Consider the following 20,948-nt stretch of genomic DNA (forward strand, 5'->3'; position numbering starts at 1 on the left):
TGACGTCACAGCCGGGACCTTCATCGCTGGATCCGTCGCACAGGGTAAGTAGCTGCAGGGCTAGTCTTGTTTTGCTTGAAACTTTTTTAGCATAGCAGGGCTGCACAAGCGATCGCAGCCCTGCTATGCTAAAATACACTCCCCCATAGGCGGCGTCTAGTTGATCACACGAGAAGAAAAAAGTTGCTACGTGCGATCAACTCGGAATGACCCCCCCATGTGCACTGCAGGTGTGGCAGATGTAACATGTGCAGAGAGAGTTAGATTTGGGTGGGTGATATTTGAGTTTCTCTGCTTTATTTTTACACTGCAATTTAGATTACAGTTTGAACACACCCCACCCAAATCTAACTCTCTCTGCACATGTTACATCTGCCCCACCTGCACTGCACATGGTTTTGCCCAGTTGCTAACCAACCTGAATAAGGCTACGTCCATCGTACACACACACACACACACACACACACACCCACACCCACACCCACCCCCCCTAGGTGTGCCACCTTTGTTGTGGCAGAAAGCAGGACAGACGGGGGCCGTGGCAAAGGGGGACGCCCTCCATAACAATTGATCCAGGCCCCTTCAGCAAGCCTGGGCCAAGAGTACCCTCCCCTACAACCTCTCTGGACTCCCACAGTCCGGCTGCGCACTTACTCTTTACCCGCAAGTGCCACCCGAATCTCTGTCCGCATCCACCGGTGCTCCTCCTCTGTTTTAAACTCTAGATCTTCTTTAACAGAGACAGTTGTCACAAACTGGAAATAAACCGGTCATTATAACTTCATTTCAATTCCGAAGCTCATTAAAAAAGTGTCGATCACAAAACCATTTTAGTAGGTCAACCACAAATGAACAATTTTCTTTTTAAATGCATTTTATTGATATATCAAATGATAAAAAACCAACATTAAACAATTCACCAAATAACATCATAAAACTACTGTATATTTTCTACCAGTATATCTATAGCACACAAAAACCAAAGGGCTATTTAGGACATTTCTGGTTGAGACAGAAAATATTACAGATGTCAATCGCAAACCTGAGTCTACATGTGTCATAAAACGAGAACTGAATTCTTTCTATTCCCCAGTGGAAATCATTGTACATTTTTATGCTGCCTTCTGTTTGAAATACAGGACTTACTAATGCAACGTTTATATACAGCTGCTTCTGGACTGCACGGACCGGCGGACCCCTTCCCCTTAGCTAACCTACAAATCCGCATTATTATATTTTTTATTATTTTGCATTAAAAGCAATACTTTTACCATCACATTGGCCAACAAAGTGGACATACCTGACCAAATGTAGAAACGCATAGATTAAATTGATCACTTACCACCCACAAAAAACGTAAATTCAGTCTAGCAGACCAAATCACACAGATATCATAGGCATGCGTAGTCAGTGCGATTGGGTCTGAAACAACCATTCTTATAACACACGCGCCAATGGATAGAGACGGAATTTTTGGGAAATGAACAAGCAAATTCCTATAGATCATTTTAATTCGCAGTTGGTCTCTCACTGCCCATGAAATAAAGCAATATGTCTAATTCATTAATTCATTACCAGTCCCAATTCATTAAAATACAAAACCATTGCACAATGACTTATAAGTTATAACCCCTGTGGTCAATCCCTAAAGGGGCTGCACCTACAATTCCCATGCAACAAGTTGCAGAGCCCTTAAGTCACCTTACGCAGCCAAGAGCGTTGTCAGGCTGTAAGCGCACCGTTCAGGCCGGATTCAGATAATGACGAGCAAAGGAATTCCTGTATTTCAATCATAAGGAAAGGTGATTTCCAAATCATCTACTGGGGGAATTGAAATAAAAATAGATAAAGCAGCATTCTCATCAACAATACTTCATTCAGATTATCTATGAATAAGACTTCTAACATTGATATCTGCATTGGGTGATATCTGTGTATAACACCCCACCCCTAATACATTGATGCAGTGATGTACAGGAGGTTCTGGTACAGCAGATTCCCAGGAGGTAACATTACCTGCCTATAACTTCACAGTCTAAATAGAGACCCCCGTCTCATCCGTGTCACCTGCAACTCTATCAGCCGAGGGGGTTTTTCAGACCTGAACGCTGGGCTGCGATCAGATAGTCGCCGCCTACAGGGGGAGTGTAAATTCACAGCGCAAGTGTGCGATCACATGGGTACGCAGTGTGTGCGCAGCCCAGGACTTACTCCCACAGTGTGATAAGAACAGGCTGATGGGGGCCGGAGCTGACGTCACACACCCGCCCTGAAAACGCTTCAGAACGCCTGCGTTTTTCCAGACACTCCCCATAAATGGTCAGTTACCACCCACAAACGGCCTCTTCCTGTCAATCACCTTGCAAACGCCCGTGCGATCGGAATTTTCTCACCATCCCGTCGCTGACCGGTGATGCCCGCTGTTGTTGGCAGATGCATGTGCGCTTTGCGGTGCATACGCTTGCGCAGTTAATGCCCGCTGGGTAAAAACGCATTGCAGCGCTCAGATCTGAATCAGGCCCAGAGATTGTAGTTACTATATTTGGGTTGTATTCACTTGTTTGTAGGGATCTGCATGTGACGCGTGGGTCATGTTGTTCTGTAGTTATCACATCTGTCAGACAAACATCAGGCAGAAAGCTAATTATGATATGTATACGTTGTTCCAGAGTGATCACAAGAGCAGATGATTTGTGCTTGTACTAAAGCAGGATTTCCCGAACTCGTTCCTCAAGGCCCGCCCCCCAACAGTCCAGGTTTCAAGGATATCCATGCACAGATGATACAATCAAACTGTCTGAGATCCTAATTAAGTCACCTGTGATATCCTGAACACCTGGACTGTTAGGGTCATCGAGGACAGCGTTCGAGAACCACTGCACTGAAGGAATATAGGGGAGGAGGAAATCACTTGATTACATAGTATAAAGGTTACAGACCTATTAGGGGGAGGGGGGGGGTGTGGGTGTGTGTGTGTGTGTGTGTGTGTGTGTGTGTGTGTGTTATATATATATATATATATATATATATATATATATATATGTGATACTGGTATTCTGTTGGTTAGAGCACAGTGGGTTATGAAAGCATTTTACATTAGTATGTTGGTAACTTGTTGAGAAGACTATTTTAAAACTTTAACCGTGGGGACCATATAGTTTTAGGACTGACATTTAGAGTTTTTCTCCTGCAATGTCTTCTATCAAGCGTCCTGATCAATGACTGGCCTCCTGCACTAGTGTAAGGGTGCATACACACGCTGACATTTTTGCTATCTTCGATTTGGACTACGCGATATTGGCTATGTGCGAATTGGACTACGCGATATTGGCTATGTGCGATATGGACTACGCGATATTGGCTATGTGCGATATGGACTACGCGATATGGGCTATGTGCGATATGGGCTACGCGATATTGGCTATGTGCGATTTGGACTACGCGATATTGGCTATGTGCGATATTGGCTATGTGCGATATGGACTACGCGATATTGGCTATGTGCGATATTGGCTATGTGCGATTTGGACTACGCGATATTGGCTATGTGCGATATTGGCTATGTGCGATTTGGACTACGCGATATTGGCTATGTGCGATATGGACTACGCGATATTGGCTATGTGCGATATGGACTACGCGATATTGGCTATGTGCGATATTGGCTATGTTCGATTTTGAGTATACTTTAGTACTAGACAGTCAAAAGTGACTTGCCTGCACAGTCTATCTAGCCTTGCGATACCGACCCCGCGGGAGCGCACATCAGGATCGAATCAGTATCACAAGGTGGCTAACACCTTGCGATTTACACTAACTTTCCTAGCGATTTTGACTATATAGTGAAAATTGAAAGGATTTATCTCGCCGTGTGTACACAGACAGGAAAAGGCGCGGTGTGTAAGAGCAGATGGATGTAAAACAAGGCTGGGTCTTTTAAATGGTTTACGTGAATTTTAACAAGCTGGGGGTTTGAGTGTTATAGTCGCTCAGGCCTGGGAGTGTGAACACAAGGCAGTTCCGGCTGTCAGAGTACACAGCTCGCTCTCCCCAAGCCTCACCTCTCTCCTAGCACATGGGCTGGAGAACACCTGGATGGACAGACACAATCGCTCATAAGCGGCGCTAACGATGAGGTGATTTATCCAGAGTGAATTGGCTTCTGGGAGGCTGGGATGGGGGATGTCAATATGTATTGTGCTACCTACATAGGAGAACAAAGTGCACATAGCACAAAGTAGTTAAAAAATAAAAACATGATAAAACACAAATCTCATAAACAGGTCCTGGCGACGGGTTCTCCCGGACTGATCACCAAGAACACGCGGTTGTGTCAGTGATGCAGTTTGGGAAATACAATTTCCCAGTGATTTAAAAACAAAAGGAAGATATCTGTTTAGCAGATATGGACCCACGATACCAATCTGCCCCTCACTATAGGTGTAGTCAGATGAAGGGTGTGTCAGCAGAAGCACAAAATCCCCCGCTCAGGGCTCGCCTTACCCTGCACCCCTCTCCAGAGATAGCCCTGCAGGCCAGTGGCAGCCCAACAAGAATGTTCTTGTGGCCCTCACCAGCCATAACCTACCCCCCACAGGCCATAATGTATGGCAGAATATTGTTGACAGCATTTGGCCAATGAACATGTATTATATCTATACTTCATGTAAGAACTTGAGCCTGTGTTAACAAGTGGTGCTAGTGAAAGGCAACCAAAATAATGCTTACAGTGGTGGCAGCCATAGCTACCACATGTATTCTGCAACCTGGGCTTCTGGTTAGGGCCCAGTGGGCACCGAGGGACCAGGACTATAGGAAATCATTTTTAGGGCATTTTATTTTCCTGAGAAATGGAGGCGGGGAGACGGGCTCACACTAGTTTGTTATTAAAGGCTCAATGGGGTCTTAGTCCCCCTCTGGAGGCAGCCATTTTGTGGACAAAGCAATACTCTGAGAATGCCTCCTAAGAGTTATCTGAGAACCAATCAGTGACTTCCTAGAGGAAAGTCACAACCAATAGCCTTTGACTTGCTGCAGAAGAAACCCTGACATCTTTTCTCTATGAGCCAATCAAATTATTGCCTCAATGACGACATTGGGCACCATTCCACAACATGACCGCCGTATCCACGTTGCAGATAAAAGGTGAACTTCAAAACAAAGTTTTGGGGGGTTATTTTTTTGTTTGTTTTTTTCTCAAAACTTTTTATTTTTCACTGAAGATTACATTTTCCTTACCAGGCTATATTCAGATGTCTTTAATAAGAAATCTTACAAACAATATAAATTCTAGAGATTCAACGAAGGCAGAGATTGATGCGTACAGTGTCCAAGAGTTATAAATTAATTGCACTTTCTTAATTTGTCAGTTATACAGAATATATATATATATATATATATATATATATATATATATATATATATATTTTTTTTTTGTTTTGTTTTGTTTTTGTTTGGCTACTCTGCACTGGACACAGCATCTACGTGTGGCAGGGCAAGTAAGTGCGGAAGGTGGGGGGCTGGAGGGGTAAGTGCACTGGGTGAAACAAGTGTTAGTGTTAAGTAATTAGTAAGGCCCCAGTTTATTAAAGGGTCAATTTCTTTTCTAAGTTTTCTATAGCAGCTTTCGTGTAAATAACACTTTACTGGGACATCAGTCGGCCTTGAGTATGTTCTCCTAAAACATCCCTGTGTCCAGCAGCTAGAGCGTCCGCACCTAGTAAATATGCAGTAATGAGATGGGGATTAGTCTAGTCTCCATACTGAATTTCTGATTTCAGCTGACTAGTCATAAAGCCTATGAGCGCTGCTGCCACCTGCTGCTGTAAAGCGGCATTGCCCGTTACAAGCATGACAAGATGTGTGGCGTCAGTCCAGTGCAGGCTACGTATGATGGCATAGACGTCGTCACAGAGTTGCTGTTGTTGCACGGACGGCAGCTCCAGGAGAATCTGAGGAATAGGCTTAAACTGTCCGCTGGACATCCAGGCTCCCATCATTCCCCCCACTGCGCCTCCTAAAGAAAACACAATACAGATAGGAAATGGATCAATGATGCATCAGTTACCGTGACCAGTAACTGCTTTTGGGGAAATAACTTATAGGGAAAGGTCTTAGCAAGTTGCTGGAACTAAAGATCAATAAGACAGAACACTGGGGAAAGAATAAATGTATCCGTCCGACAGACGCTTATTCCCATGCAGAGCCGGTCCTGTGTAAAGCGCCCCATACACTAGAGCGATATTGCACGTTTTCCTGGAATTGCGATGAGTTCCTGAGATGGATAGCAGGAAGAAGGTGAAATTGCATGTACTTTTCTTGCGATTGCGCGCTCCCGTGCACACGTGCTGCACTTGGGATTTATCTCAATTGCATGGAAATAGGTTTAATAACATTCGCTTGCATGAGATAAATCACATGTAAAAATACACTCAAGTAGCAAATCGCAAACGCAGGCCTTCCAGGAAGCTCCCGGCCAGATTGCAGGAAAATTGCTTGCAAGTCATTGCTGAGATACATCTCCCTAGTCTATGGGGCCCTTTACACCAAGTCTTCCCCACTCTTCCTTATACAATGCCATGTTCTGACGCTGGCATGCCTTCACGGAACTAGAGACATTTGCAATGCACTTACCTTTGCCATGTACCTTACTGTATGTCACGGTTAGAAACAATTCCAGATGTAAAATAAGGCTGCCAATCATGTTACATACAGGAAGCCTTTCCGCCACACGTCGTCAGTTCTGGTGACCACCTTCCACCGACACCACACTGTGCATGCCACTACTGGCCCTTTCTTATACAGACCATTGTGGGTACAGTGGTCTTTAAAGTAGTGGTCCACTGTCACACAACTTTACACTGATTAGTTTGCCCTCTCTCGCCAGACATATGCAGCCCAATGATTACGGTAACCACTGACCAGATTCTCTATCTTGTGTAATGAGTGAGCACTCAGATCCACAGACACACACAGCGGACTTGGTAGGAAAATCTGCTGCAACTTGGCATGTGCGGCAGCTCTATTCTTCCCTTTATACTGCATTTAGTGGCCGCTGGCCAGGCTGTAGGGAAGAAGGGTTTCCAGGCAACTGGAACTCCCCCCCTCCGTGTTTGCCTATGCTGCACATCTGCAGGGGACTGGGTCATGAAGGGCCCACCCATGTGAATGTAATGGTAATGACCCTGCTGAGGGGTGGAGGCACACCACTGCCACCTAAGGGTTCCTGGCCAGCCACAAGAGTTTCCTTTCTACACAGTGCAAGAGGCTGAGGCTTCATATTGACTCGTGAGAGGTCTCTCCTCCAACCCTTTCCCATCCACTTCAAATGTACTGAGCAATGCTGCGGCACGCAGCCCTTACCCCTCACAAGAAGCACTTACCCCTCACAAGCAGCACTTACCCCTCACAAGCAGGGTAAGGTGACGCAGAACACAGCTCCCAACCGTCCTTGCGGTGGGGACAAAGGCCCTTATTCACCTTATTTGCAAAAATAGCAAAACTGCAACTGGCTGCAATCGCATGTGGTGGCCGCTCAGCACAGTGCAAGGCCGCCCAGCATGCAAATGTCCAGCAGTCATGCGATCGCATTGCTGTTTTGTGGATGCACCCTGCCTCGGCAGCCAAGCTGCAAAGGCAGGCGCAGAGCCGCCATTTTTCGTGTCACATCGGCTGCATGCGAGGTCATGCGGCTGCCCTGAGCCCACCCCATCTCCGACAACCCTCCCAACGCCATGTCGCCTCCCCGGACTGCACCGTGCATGCCTCTGCCTGACAATTAGGCAGAGGCGTCTGCACAAGTGAGATGCAATCTCGGCTGTGCGAGTGCGGCTGATGCGGGTGCGCACGGGGCATTAATAATTCAGTATGCGATCGAACCGCTGATGTGATCTATACTGAATAAGGCCCAAAGTCCTGACTGAGCAAGGTACTAACCCAAACTCTAGCTTGTCCTGCCAGAACCAGGGCAGTTGGCAGGAAGCCTGTTCTTGCAGCTTTTATTGCCTGCTGCTGCTCGTCTACATCCTGGAATGTTTAGGGCCATAAAAGGAATACCTTCACCTGTGTGCTGCTGTACAAAGGGCAGATCAGATGGGGGTTCCCCAGGCCGTCCTCTCATCAGCTGAATCATCTGACTGCTCCTTAATGTGGCCCTTGGAAAACATTAGTGGACGGCTATCAGCAAAACTAAACCAAGCGACCGACCTCCTCTACTGTATCCCTTCTCCGCTCCCACCAAACACATGAAGGAACGTGTAACAAAGGAAACGTTTCATCAGGCTCAGTAGCAGGTAGATAATCGTTAAGTGAAACGCACCAAGCACCGCAATCAGGCCCAGGACTCCTGCTGTGGTCAACCCAATACTCCAGTCACCAATCTCAATGCATTTAGAGTTGCGTACTAACCTGCTGCTATCCCGAAAGGTCCTCCCACTAATCCGCCAAGGAAGGCTCCGGCCCCGGCGACCACGGCCCCCCGCGCAGAGTGTTTCACGGCAGCTTTCATCTTCTGCTTGTCAGAAATGTGGCACAAGAGGTGCATGATGTCCTCCAGGTAGACCGGCATCTTCTCCTGGGAAAGGAGGAGAAAAACAGAGTCAGACGTGATGCAAATCTGCAGGACAGAAAGGAAATCTCCGCCATTCAATCATTGTCACACCCTTCATCCCTGTTATAGGTCATCGGGGAGAGACACCTTTTTGTCTGTTGGAAATTCAGGTTTTCCTCCACTTACTGGAGGCTGCAGACATGACTTTCTCATCTGTTCTTATTCTCCCCATACATTCATTATCGCTGGACTCCTGATCGAATGTAAATAAAGGGCTGGACAGCAGGAGGTTGCACAGGACCAGGCCCCGCCTCCTATATGCGCTTTCAGCTAATTGCAGATTATCCCAAAATGAGGGGTAAAATGTGAGGTCCACCCTGAGTTTAGAGGAACAAGAGCTAGGTTTTACCAGCCCGGGCTTTTGAGACCATAGAAGGGAAGACGCTCATTGTGAGGGACCCCCTCCATGGTTCCACCCAGCCCTAGGCCAGTTAGTACCAGGGGTGGGTTCACCTGGGGGGAGGGGGAAGGGGTGCACAAAAAAACAACACAAAATAAAACAAACAGTGCGGGTCACCCTGCCGAGGTCTACCCTGCCCTAGTGCCAACAGCACCTGTGCGGCAGTGGATGCTTGGCGAATAAAGTGTCAGATTTAAACACTTTGCCCTTGGCACAGCATGTATTCCGGCATGACCAGATGCCCATAGCATGCAAGCACTTGGAGAATCACAAGGGCCAACTAGGCACCTGGGGTTTAGGGATGGCAATCAAATGGTCTACATCGATGGTATTGCCACTGCTTCACATTGATGCCATGAAAACCATCGGCTGAAAGCTATTGATTGTTTTAACCATTGACGGGAGTCCTTGCTATGAAACACGGTGGGCCTATCAGGTGAAAGGGGCGGGGCTATCCGATGGGTCCATCAGGGAAGGGGAAAAGAGGGTGTGGTGTGAAGGAGCGGGGATAATTGCTGTGCCGAAGGAAGAGAGATGCAGATGCACACTCTTAGCACTAAGAACATAATTGCTGTGCCCCCTACTCCTAAAAAATAAATAAATGGCTTTGTGACCACCACCTATGCCAGAGACCCATATGACCTCCGCCATTAATAGTCACCCCTAGTGAACGGACTTATTTATTACAGACACATATGCGATCAGTAGGTGAACATTTAACATACAGTGGGGATTGAAAGTTTGGGCACCCCAGGCAAAAATTCAATTTAATGTGCAAAAAGAAGGCAAGGAAAGATGGAAAAATCTCCAAAAGGCATCAAATTACAGATTAGACATTCTTATAACATGTCAAAAAAAGTTAGATTTTATTTCCATCATTTACACTTTCAAAAGAACAGAAACCAAAAAATGGCGTCTGCAAAAGTTTGGGCACCCTGCAGAGTTAATACCTTGTACTGCCCCCTTTGGCAAGTATCACAGCTTGTAAACGCTTTTTGTAGCCAGCCAAGAGTCTTTCAATTCTTGTTTGAGGTATCTTCGCCCATTCTTCCTTACAAAAGTCTTCCAGTTTTTTGAGATTCCTGGGCTGTCTGTGACGCACTGCTCTTTTAAAGGTCTATCCATAGATTTTCAATTATGTTGAGGTCAGGAGATTGTGAAGGCCATGGCAAAATCTTCAGTTTACGCCTCTTGATGTAATCCACCGTGGATTTTGAGGTGAAACGTAATTTGAAAGAGGGAACCCCCCTATATTTACTGAAAGAGATCCGATCTATACCTGGGGTTAGTGTCAGGCAGACCGCAGGGGTTGCAGTGGGAAGAGGATGTGTAAAATGGACTGGCTTCCCTGTTGTATTACTCTTTATGGGGGCACCTAATCAGCCAGTATCAGCCCCTCCCCTTTGAGCATCTTAAGACGCTGCAATACCACCTGTTGTGTCTTTAGACGCCACCATCAGCTGCAGCCACCATATGGCAAATGCAGATTCTCCGTCAGACTATAGCATCCAGTATGAGCAATTCAGGGTCTGTGTACGTAACCAGTCCAGCGTCATGCTCGCATAACACGCCGGTAAGACGCCGCATCTCCGTGCGACTGAATTACCATTTCCCAGTCACTAGCCAGGAATGCCCGGCACATTAGCAATACATTTCTGATACTATGCGTCTCCACTGCGCCACTGCGTACGGCTCCAGATCAGGCCCGCGTCTCACCTGATGCTGAAGCCAGGCTGGGTCTAGATACTACTTGGAAAGGAGGCCGCTCGGGGAGGGATAAAGTAAAAATTTCAACATTGTTGAAATGTCGGCATTGAAAATGTGCAGGAAGTTGCCATGTTAGCAATGCTGACGTGTGAAATGCCGACATTATGCAGGGACCGGAGGGAAAGGGTTAGGCAAGTACCGTAATATCCGGATGGTGCTCACGCAGTCATAACTAAGCGACAAAAGGGCCGGGCGGAAGGGTCCATGTGATTGGTCAGCTAGCTTCTGCTTGGAATGACTTATAGACGCTCCAAAGAGAGGAATAGCTCCCACGGCACTGGGGGACAAGACGCAGCGTCTCTCCTCATACAGTGCGGGAGCCGGAGGAGGTGGCGAGGGCAGGTATGGCTGGTACCGCCTCCAGGCTGTCCCCCCGTGGAGCCGCACTGCCCGCACATCCCTTACGGCCCTAAGGGGGCCGCACAGGGATTAGGGTTAGGCACGGAGGGGTTAGGCAGCACAGGGAGAGGGTTAGGCACGGAGGGGTTAGGCAGCATAGGGAGAGGGTTAGGCACGGAGGGGTTAGGCAGCACAGGGAGAGGGTTAGGCACGGAGGGGTTAGGCAGCACAGGGATTAGGGTTAGGCAGCACAGGGATTAGGGTTAGGCACTGAGGGGTTAGGCAGCACAGGGAGAGGGTTAGGCACGGAGGGGTTAGCCAGCACAGGGATTAGGGTTAGGCATTGAGGGGTTAGGCAGCACAGGGATTAGGGTTAGGCAGCACAGGGATATGGTTAGGCAGCACAGGGATTAGGGTTAGGCACGGAGGGGTTAGGCAGCACAGGGATTAGGGTTAGACACTGAGGGGTTAGGCAGCACAGGGATTAGGGTTAGGCACTGAGGGGTTAGGCAGCACAGGGTTAGGGTTATGCAGCACAGGGATTAGGGTTAGGCACTGAGGGATTAGGCAGCACAGTGAGAGGGTTAGGCACTGAGGGGTTAGGCAGCACAGGGTTAGGCAGCACAGGGAGAGGATTAGGCACGGAGGGGTTAGGCAGCACAGGGAGAGGGTTAGGCACTGAGGGGTTAGGGAGCACAGGGAGAGGGTTAGGCACTGAGGGTTTAGGCAGCACAGGGATTAGGGTTAGGCACTGAGGGGTTAGGCAGCACAGGGATTAGGGTTAGGCAGCACAGGGATAGGGTTAGGCAGCACAGGGAGATGGTTAGGCACTGAGGGGTTAGGCAGCACAGGGATTAGGGTTAGGCACTGAGGGGTTAGGCAGCACAGGGATTAGGGTTAGGCACTGAGGGGTTAGGCAGCACAGGGATTAGGGTTAGCTCAGTGCTAGGCAGCACAGGGATTACGGTTAGGCACTGAGGGGTTAGGCAGCACAGGGATTAGGGTTAGGCAGCACAGGGATATGGTTAGGCAGCACAGGTATTAGGGTTAGGCACTGAGGGGTTAGGCAGCACAGGGTTTAGGGTTAGGCACGGAGGGGTTTGTTGACATTTTAATCATGTCGACATTTCATCTGTGTCAACAGATGAAAAGAAGAAGGGCAACAGGTGTTTGATCTCTGTGATGTAATCTGTAGCAAGATGCTCTTTTTGTTTCCTTTGTCTTTCAAATGACGGATTCTGAATGATTTTTGATATATGTTATGTAGGTTTCCTGCTTCCTTTTTATTGTGGCTTGCGCTTATGGTAATTACCTGTGTCAGCTATTGTGGTTTAGCATGTGAACTGCCCCTCGCTCTCAGCAATGCCTGTAGAGTGTAGAGGAAGTGCCTATTTGCCTGCAAAATGCTTTATAATCCCGGTATACTATTGGTGAGGTGCAACAAAGTGGACTCCACCCAGTAGCGGATCTTGCCACGGGCAAGCAGGACTTTTGCCCGGGGCGCTGCCTTCCGGGGGGCGCTGCCTTCCGGAGGGCGCCGCACCATGGTGGCAAGATCCGCTGCTGCTGTGGTGCCCCACGCTGCCGCTGCCCCGCTGTCCTGTGAAGGGAAACTAGACGCTACGCGTCAAGTTTCCCTTCGTGGTCTGCCCGCTGTGAAGGGAAACTAGACGCGCCTTCCTGGAGAGGACCTTAACTGTAATGATGTGCGGTGCGCGTTGACGTCATCGCGCACCACACATCCTACTACAGTACAGGGGGCGTAACTGACCACGCCCCCTGTATGAAGCCATGCCCCCTAATGCCGCCGGGGCGCAAGAAGCCCCGGAACCGGCCCTGACTCCACCAGAGGAGCCCCAACTACGCCACTGCATGCGGCAGAACTCAGGGGTTCGGCTGGGAAGGGGATTTGTAAAACGCACTGGGTTCCTGTTCTATACATTGTCCATGCGTGAATGAGATAGAAATGAAAGAAAAAAACATCAGCCCGATTCCTCCATCTGAAATACTCTGTGCTGCTAACTACAGTCTAATACTCTGACTATATAGGTACATCTCGGTCTCCTGAACACCCGAGTAACCAGTGCTGGGAAATATTTTTTTATAACGGCAATCACTCTAGCTAAAGTAATTGACCTATGTACTGTGACAACAAAGGCTACAGTTCAACTTGGGCAAGAATAATTGAAAAACAATTCTGATCCGAATGTATCACTCAATGATATATCCAAGGAGATTACCAGAGTGTGCCCAGGTGCAATCAAATAGGAAGGTCCCTTGAAGCAGGCTTTAAATAAAGTATGTATTTCATTTGGAATACATCTCAATTAAACTCACAAATGCAACAAAAAGGAGATTTATGGTAGACTTAGCACAGTTAAATCTCTTTCTGCGAGGTACACTGTATTCCACAGGGAATAACATTGGGGTGTAGAGTTGGATCTTGATCCGAGACACCAACAGGCTAAAGCTTTGACTGTTCCCAGGATGCCCTGCACCGCCTCCTCTATAGCCCCGCCTCCAGGCACTGAAGCTCAGTTTTGTTAACCAGTCCAATGCAGTAGCAGGTAAGAGAGACGGCAGATGTTAGTCACATACACCACATTCTCACGACAGGAGAAGGGACTAGTGGCTAATGCCATGCAAACCCAAAGAAGCGAAGTGCGTCAGGGTGGGCGCCCTGTGGAACCCAGTGTACCTCGCAGAAAGAGATTTAACTATGGGAAGTATACCATAAATCTCTTTTTCTGCAGCGGGGTACACTGGTATTCCACAGGGAATAACACCGGGGATGTCCTAAAACAGTTCCTCATGGGAGGGGACGCACTGTAGCAGGCACAAGAACCCGGCTAAAGGAAGCATCCCTGGAGGCAGAAGTATCAAAGGCATAGAACCTGATGAACGTGTTCACTGAGGACCATGTAGCCGCCTTGCACAATTGTTCAGCGGACACACCACGGCAGGCCGCCCAAGAAGGTCCAACCGACCGAGTAGAATGGGCTTTATTAGCAGCAGGAGCTGGGAGTCCAGCCTGCGCATAGGCTTGTGCAATCACCATTCTAATCCATCTGGCCAAGTTTTGGTTATTCGCAGGCCAGCCACGTTTATTAAAACCAAAAAGTACAAAAAGGGAATCTGACCTCCTGAGAGAGGCAGTCCTTTCCACATAAATACGGAGAGCCCGTACCACATCCAAAGACCGCTCTTTGGGGGACAAGTCAGAAGAGATGAAGGCCGGAACCACAATCTCCTGGTTAAGGTGAAAAGATTATACCACCTTAGGCAAATAACCTGGGCGAGTTCGAAGAACTGCCCGGTCATGGTGAAAAATCAGAAAGGGTGGACGATAGGACAAAGCGCCTAAGTATGACACCCTCCAAGCAGAGGCAATAGCCAACCGAAACACGACCTTAAGCGTAAGGCATTTAAGGTCCACCGACTCAAGTGGTTCAAATGGAGGCTCTTGTAGGGCATTCAGACAGATCCCACAGAGCCACAGGAGGGACATAGGGAGGCTGAATCCGTAAAAAACCGAGTGAAAGTATGAACATCAGGAAGAGGCGCAATTTTCCTCTGAAACCACACAGACAAGGCAGATATATGAACCTTGAGGAAGGCCAGACGAAGGCCCAAGTCTAGGCCTCATTGTAGAAAAGCCAAAAGTCTGGAAGTTTTGAAAGTATATGCACCATAATTCTTAGCAGCACACAAGGTGAATTAAGAACTCCAGACCCTGTAAAAGATCCGTGCAGAAGCTGGTCTACGGGCTTTTAGCATAGTTTGAATAACCGCCTCAGAGAAACCTTTTGCTCTCAGGAGTGATGCTTCAAGAGCCACGCCATTAAAGCCAGTCTGGCCAGGTCAGGGTAGACACAAGGGCCCTGAACGAGGAGGTATGGGCGTTGAGGAAGTGGAAGAGGACGCTCTATCGAGAGACCCTGCAGGTCTGAGAACCAATGCCGTCTGGGCCACGCTGGAGTGACTAGAAGTAGTATTCCTCCTTCTTGCTTGAACTTCCCTATTACCCTGGGCAGGAATGACACTGGAGGGAACACGTATGGCAGCCGAAAGTTCCATGGAATTGCCAGTGCGTCCACAAACGCTGCTTGAGGATCCCTTGTCCTTGCTCCGAAAACCGGAACCTTGTGATTGTGTCAAGACGCCATCAGGTCTACATCTGGTAGACCCCACTTGTCCACTAGGAGTTGAAAGACTTCTGGATGAAGACTCCACTCTCCGGCGTGCACGTCCTGACGACTGAGGAAGTCCGCTTCACAGTTGAGGACTCCTGAAATGAACACTGCCAATATTGCTGGCAGATGGCGTTCCGCCCATTGAAGGATTTTTGACACTTTCATCATTGCCATGCAGCTTTGAGTGCCGCCTTGATGATTTATGTACGCCACCATGGTGGCGTTGTCTGATTATACTTGAACAGGCCTGTTCTGTACCAGAGGCAGGACCAGTGTCAACGCATTGAACACTGACCGCAATTTTAGAATGTTTATCGGGAGGAGAGATTCCTCCCTGGTCCACCGACACTGGGGAGAGTGTTGCTCCAACACCGCACCCCAACCTCGCAGACTGGCATCTGTTGTCAGGACCCAGTTGGAGATCCAGAAGGGACGGCCCCTGCTCAACTGTTGGTCCTGTAGCCACCAGCTCAGTGACAGACGAACCACCGGAGTCAAGGAGATCATTTGAGACCTGATCCTATGAGGGAGGCGATCCCACTTGGAAAGGATTAACCTCTGCAGAGGGTGGGAATGAAATTGAGCGTACTCTATCATGTTGAAAGTCGACACAATGAGGCCTAGTATTTGCATCGCCGAATGCATTGACACTCTCTGGCGAGAGAGGAAGCATCTGATCTTGGCCCTCATTCCGAGTTGTTCGCTCGCAAGCTGCTTTTAGCAGCTTTGCACACGCTAAGCCGCCGCCTACTGGGAGTGAATCTTAGCTTATCAAAATTGCGAACGTTAGATTAGCAAAATTGCGAATAGACACTTCTTAGCAGTTTCTGAGTAGCTCCACACTTACTCGGCATCTGCGATCAGTTCAGTCAGTTTCGTTCCTGGTTTGACGTCACAAACACACCCAGCGTTCACCCAGACACTCCTCCGTTTCTCCAGCCACTCCCGCGTTTTTCCCAGAAACGGTAGCGTTTTTTCGCACACACCCATAAAACGGCCTGTTTCCGCCCAGAAACACCCACTTCCTGTCAATCACATTACGATCACCAGAGCGAAGAAAAAACCTCGTAATGTCGTGAGTAAAATACCTAACTGCATAGCAAATTTACTTGGCGCAGTTGCACTGCGGACATTGCGCATGCGCATTAGCGACTAATCGCTCTGTTGCGAGAAAACAAAAACGAGCGAACAACTCGGAATGACCCCCCTTGTCCTGAAGTTTCAGGACCTTCTCCGGAGACAGAAACGGTCTTTGGCTGTGTGTGTACAGCAGCACCCCCAGGTGCACCATGCTCCGAGCAGGCACCAGCGAGGTCTTCTTCCAATTGATGAGCCACCCGTGGGTTTTAAGGAAGTTGACCGACATCTCCAGTTGACTGAGGAGGACCTCTTGGGAGTTCGCCAGACTCAGCAAATCGTCCAGATATGGCAAGATCCTGATTCCCTGACGATGGAGGAAAGCAGTCATCACGGCCATGACCTTGGTGAAAATCCGAGGTGCCGTGGCCAGTCCAAATGGCAGAGCCTGGAATTGAAAATGAAGGTTGCCAATAGCAAACCACAGATATTTCTGATGCGAAATGGCAATATGTATATGCAGGTAAGCATCCTGTATGTCCAGGGATACTATATGGTCCTCGGGTTCCATGGCCAGCACAATAGAGCTCAGTGTTACCATACGGAATTTGGACACTCTCACAAACTTGTTCAATGATTTGAGGTTGAGGATAGGCCGGAAAGACCCATTCGGTTTTGGAACTAGAAACAGGGTCGAATAGTATCCCCTGCCTCTGTGACAGAGGTACTGGCACCACCACTCCTGTTTCCAGGAGGGATTGTACAACCAGGTGTAGAGCTTGCGCTTTCAACGGATCTGAGGGGATAACCGTTGAACAGAACTGGCGATGGGGACGTTTCTTGAAAGAGATTGCGTACCCGTGAGAGACAACTTCCCACACCCAGGCGTCCGAAGTGGTCTTTAACCAGGCCTGAGCGAACAGCAGAAGTCGGCCTCCCACCCTGGGGTCCCCCAGGGGGAGGCCCGCCCCGTCATGCGGCAGGCTTGTCTTGTTTGGAAGCAGGCTGTTGGGCGGCCCAGGACTGTTTAGATTTGGGCTTAGTGGATTTGGAAGTGTGAGCCTGTTTCGGGTACGCCTGACCCTTTGCTTTACTTGGAGGTCGAAAGGAACAAAAAGTGGTAGTCTTAGCCTTCTGAGCAGAAGGATTAGTACTTGGAAGAAACTACAAAATACCGGGTAACCCCACCGCTGACCGCAAAGTTCCCACCATTGAAACTAATGGAGGGAGCTGTGCGATGCGCGTCTGACAGCTCCGACGCGCATACAGCCAATCAGGAGAGTGCCACAACGTGGCGCTTCCTGATTGGCTGAAGGGACCTTTCTGTGACAGGAGTTACGGGGGGGTCTCTGCATTCGGGGAAAGGGGTCCCATGTGTAAACATGGAACCCCTTTCAGTCCGTCTGGTTCGGGTTAATGCATTTTTTTTTTTTGCCAAGTACGTGGATTACAATAAAAGAACCGTACACTGGATCAGGTGAGTATAATTTTATTTTCAGGTACCCCGGACGTCGACATTGGAGACGAGCCCAGAGTCGGCGTGTCAACATAGGTAAGTATGTATGTGTCGGCATGTGTGAAATAAAGTTGTATTTTCACGGTGTCTGTGTCCTGTTTTTATTTGGGTATTTTTTTTGCAGTAGAACTACAGGTACCAGCGGGCCCGTTTCCCCCCCGCATGCTGGTACTTGTGGTTCTCCAAGTACCGGCTTGCGGGGGAGGCTTGCTGGGACTTGTAGTTCTTCTGCAAAAAAACAATGGGGGTAATTCCAAGTTGATCGCAGCAGGAAATTTTTTAGCAGTTGGGCAAAACCATGTGCACTGCAGGAGGGGCAGATATAACATATGCAGAGAGAGATAGATTTGGGTGTGGTGAGTTCAATCTGCAATCTAAATTGCAGTGTAAAAATAAAGCAGCCAGTATTTACCCTGCACAGAAATAAAATAACCCACCCAAATCTAACTCTCTCTGCAAATGTTATATCTGCCTCCCCCTGCAGTGCACATGGTTTTGCCCAACTGCTAAAAAATTTCCTGCTGCGATCAACTTGGAATTACCAACAATATTCTTCCATTTTCAACAAGGCTATCAGCCCCCCATCCGCAGCCCTTGGATGGGGGGACAGCCTCGGGCTTCACCCCTGGCCCTTGGGTGGCTGGGGGGGGGGACCCCTTGATTGAAGGGTTCCCCACTACTCCAGGGTACCCCAGCCAGGGGTGACTAGTTGGGTATTTAATGCCACGGCCGCAGGACGCTGTATAAAAGTGACCCCCGGCTGTGGCATTATCTGTCCAGCTAGTGGAGCCCGGTGCTGGTCCAAAAAATACAGGGGACCCCCTACTCTTTCTGTCCCCCGTATTTTTTGCACCAGGCGCAGAGCCCGGTGCTGGTTGTTAAAATACGGGGGATCCCCTGTCATTTTCCCCCCCCGTATTTTGGCAAGCAGAACCGGCTCAAAGAGCCCGAGGCTGGTTATGCTTAGGAGGGGGGGACCCCACGCAATTTTTTTTCGGGTTTTTTCCCATTTTTTTAACATTTTTAAAAACTAATCAAAATCCGTCAAATCGGCCATTTTTCGACAGCGGGACTGTCGAATTCGTTTTTTATTGAATATGTCGAATTCTGGCACCCACCTGCCGGAATTCGACGGTCGAATTGTGTCGAATTTAAAAACGGGCGAAAAAGTGCCGCAATTCACCCGGAATTGCATATACCCCTTAGCCTGTTGGTGCTACTACTACTGGGGGGCATTATGTATAAGGAGGCTACCAATACTGGGGGGCATTACATATAAGGACGCTACTACTGGGGGGCATTATGTATAAGGATGATGCTACTACTACTGGGAGGGCATTACATGTAAGGATGCTACTACTACTGGGGGGGCATTATGTATAAGGATGCTACTACTACTGGGGGCACATTACTTATAAGGAGGCTACTACTACTGGGGGCATTATGTATAAGGATGCTACTACTACTGGGGGCACATTACGTATAAGGAGGCTACTACTACTGGGGGGCATTATGTATAAGGATGATGCTACTACTACTGGGGGCATTATGTATAAGGATGCTACTACTACTGGGAGGGCATTACATGTAAGGATGCTACTACTACTGGGGGGGCATTATGTATAAGGACGCTACTACTACTGGGGGGGCATTATGTATAAGGACGCTACTACTACTGGGGGGGCATTATGTATAAGGACAGTACTACTACTGGGGGCACATTACGTATATATATATACAAACACACACACACACTCACTTCTCTCTCACCTCCACTTACCAAGTCTGGCTGGCCATCACTGCAAAGCTGTCTGCTCCCGTGTAGCTCCGCCCCTCTATTTCGTGTAGCCCCGCCCCCTCGTGCCGCCGTAGCCCCGCCCCCTTTTCAGGCCCCCCGAACTGCACAGCCCGCTGTCACAGGTGATTGTGGGGGGAGGGTTTCATGCTGCCGCGCAGTAGGCGGACACTAGCAGGCAGTGTCCGCCTACTTATCGTTCAGTTGGGGGGAAAGTTTCCCCTACACCTGAACGATTGGTTGGGAAAATCAAACAGGTTTGATTTTCCCAACTAGTTGGACAGACCGTTTCTGTCCGTTTTTCAGCGTGTGGGAGAAAACGGCTGATAATCGTTTGCTCCCACACACTGCCACATTATCTTTCCAACCAGCCAACTAGTTGGCTGGTTGGAAAGATATCGTCCTGATGTATGGCCAGCTTAAGATCAATTGTATTTATTTTATCATGTTACACAGTGATAACAGTATGTACAAAGCCTTGGAAAGTGATGAAGTGGAGAGAGATAAAAGTACCAACCAATCAGATCATGTCACGATACTAATAATGCTAATATAATAGGATATAACAGGGTGTAATAGTTACACTGTATCAGTCTCTCTCCCCATACAATATAACAGGGTATAATATAGTAATATAATAGTTACACTGTATCAGTCCTCTCTCCCATATACTATAACAGGGTATAATATACTAGAATAATATGATAGGATATAACAGGGTGTAATAGTTACACTGTATCAGTCCTCTCTCTACTCTCAGTCTTTCTCCCCGTACACTATAAGAGGATATAATATAATAATATAATAGTTACACTGTATCAGTTCTCTCCCTCCTGTGTGTTCCTCTCAGTCTACCCCCCCCCCCCCCCCAGGGCCGAAACTAGGGGGGGGCAGGTGACCTGGGCGCCGGATTGGAGGGGGCGCCGAGACCCCCAAACACCGCCGCGGCACTTTTAAACCCCCTTCTCCCGAGTGCCCAGCTCGGGGGGCGGGGTTTCGCGGAATGACGCGATTGCGTCGTGACGTCACGGCGCAAACGCGTCATTCAACGAAACCCCGCCGGAGGAGGGAGAACTGAAGGGGGAGCCCGGAGCCGCGCAGACGAGGAGGGAGAGGCGGCTGAAGAGCGGCGAGAACCGCTTCAAATGTAAGTCAGCCCCTCTCCCTTCCTCTCTCTCTCTCTCCCTCCCTCTCCCCACCACCTGCCGTAATGTTTAAAATGGGGACCTGTGCCTGCGTACTGTGTAAAATGG

General features: G+C 48.6%; 1 protein-coding gene across 5 annotated transcripts in view; it reads right to left on the bottom strand.

The window, feature by feature from the left end:
• Window positions 1–856: 856 nt before the first annotated feature.
• Window positions 857–20,948, bottom strand: part of C11H19orf12 (chromosome 11 C19orf12 homolog) — a 49,563-nt gene continuing 29,471 nt past the window's right edge. For all 5 annotated transcript variants that reach the window (XM_063946036.1, XM_063946033.1, XM_063946037.1 and 2 more), the window contains exons 2-3: window positions 8,407–8,572; window positions 857–6,016 (exon numbers count right to left, since the gene is read on the bottom strand). In XM_063946036.1, the coding sequence (XP_063802106.1) occupies window positions 5,751–6,016; window positions 8,407–8,566 (426 nt within the window). In that variant the 5' untranslated portion in view covers window positions 8,567–8,572 and the 3' untranslated portion in view covers window positions 857–5,750. The remainder of the gene's footprint in view (window positions 6,017–8,406; window positions 8,573–20,948) is intronic.

The sequence above is a fragment of the Pseudophryne corroboree genome, chromosome 11 (genome assembly GCF_028390025.1).
Source record: "Pseudophryne corroboree isolate aPseCor3 chromosome 11, aPseCor3.hap2, whole genome shotgun sequence".
NCBI lineage: Eukaryota > Metazoa > Chordata > Amphibia > Anura > Myobatrachidae > Pseudophryne > Pseudophryne corroboree.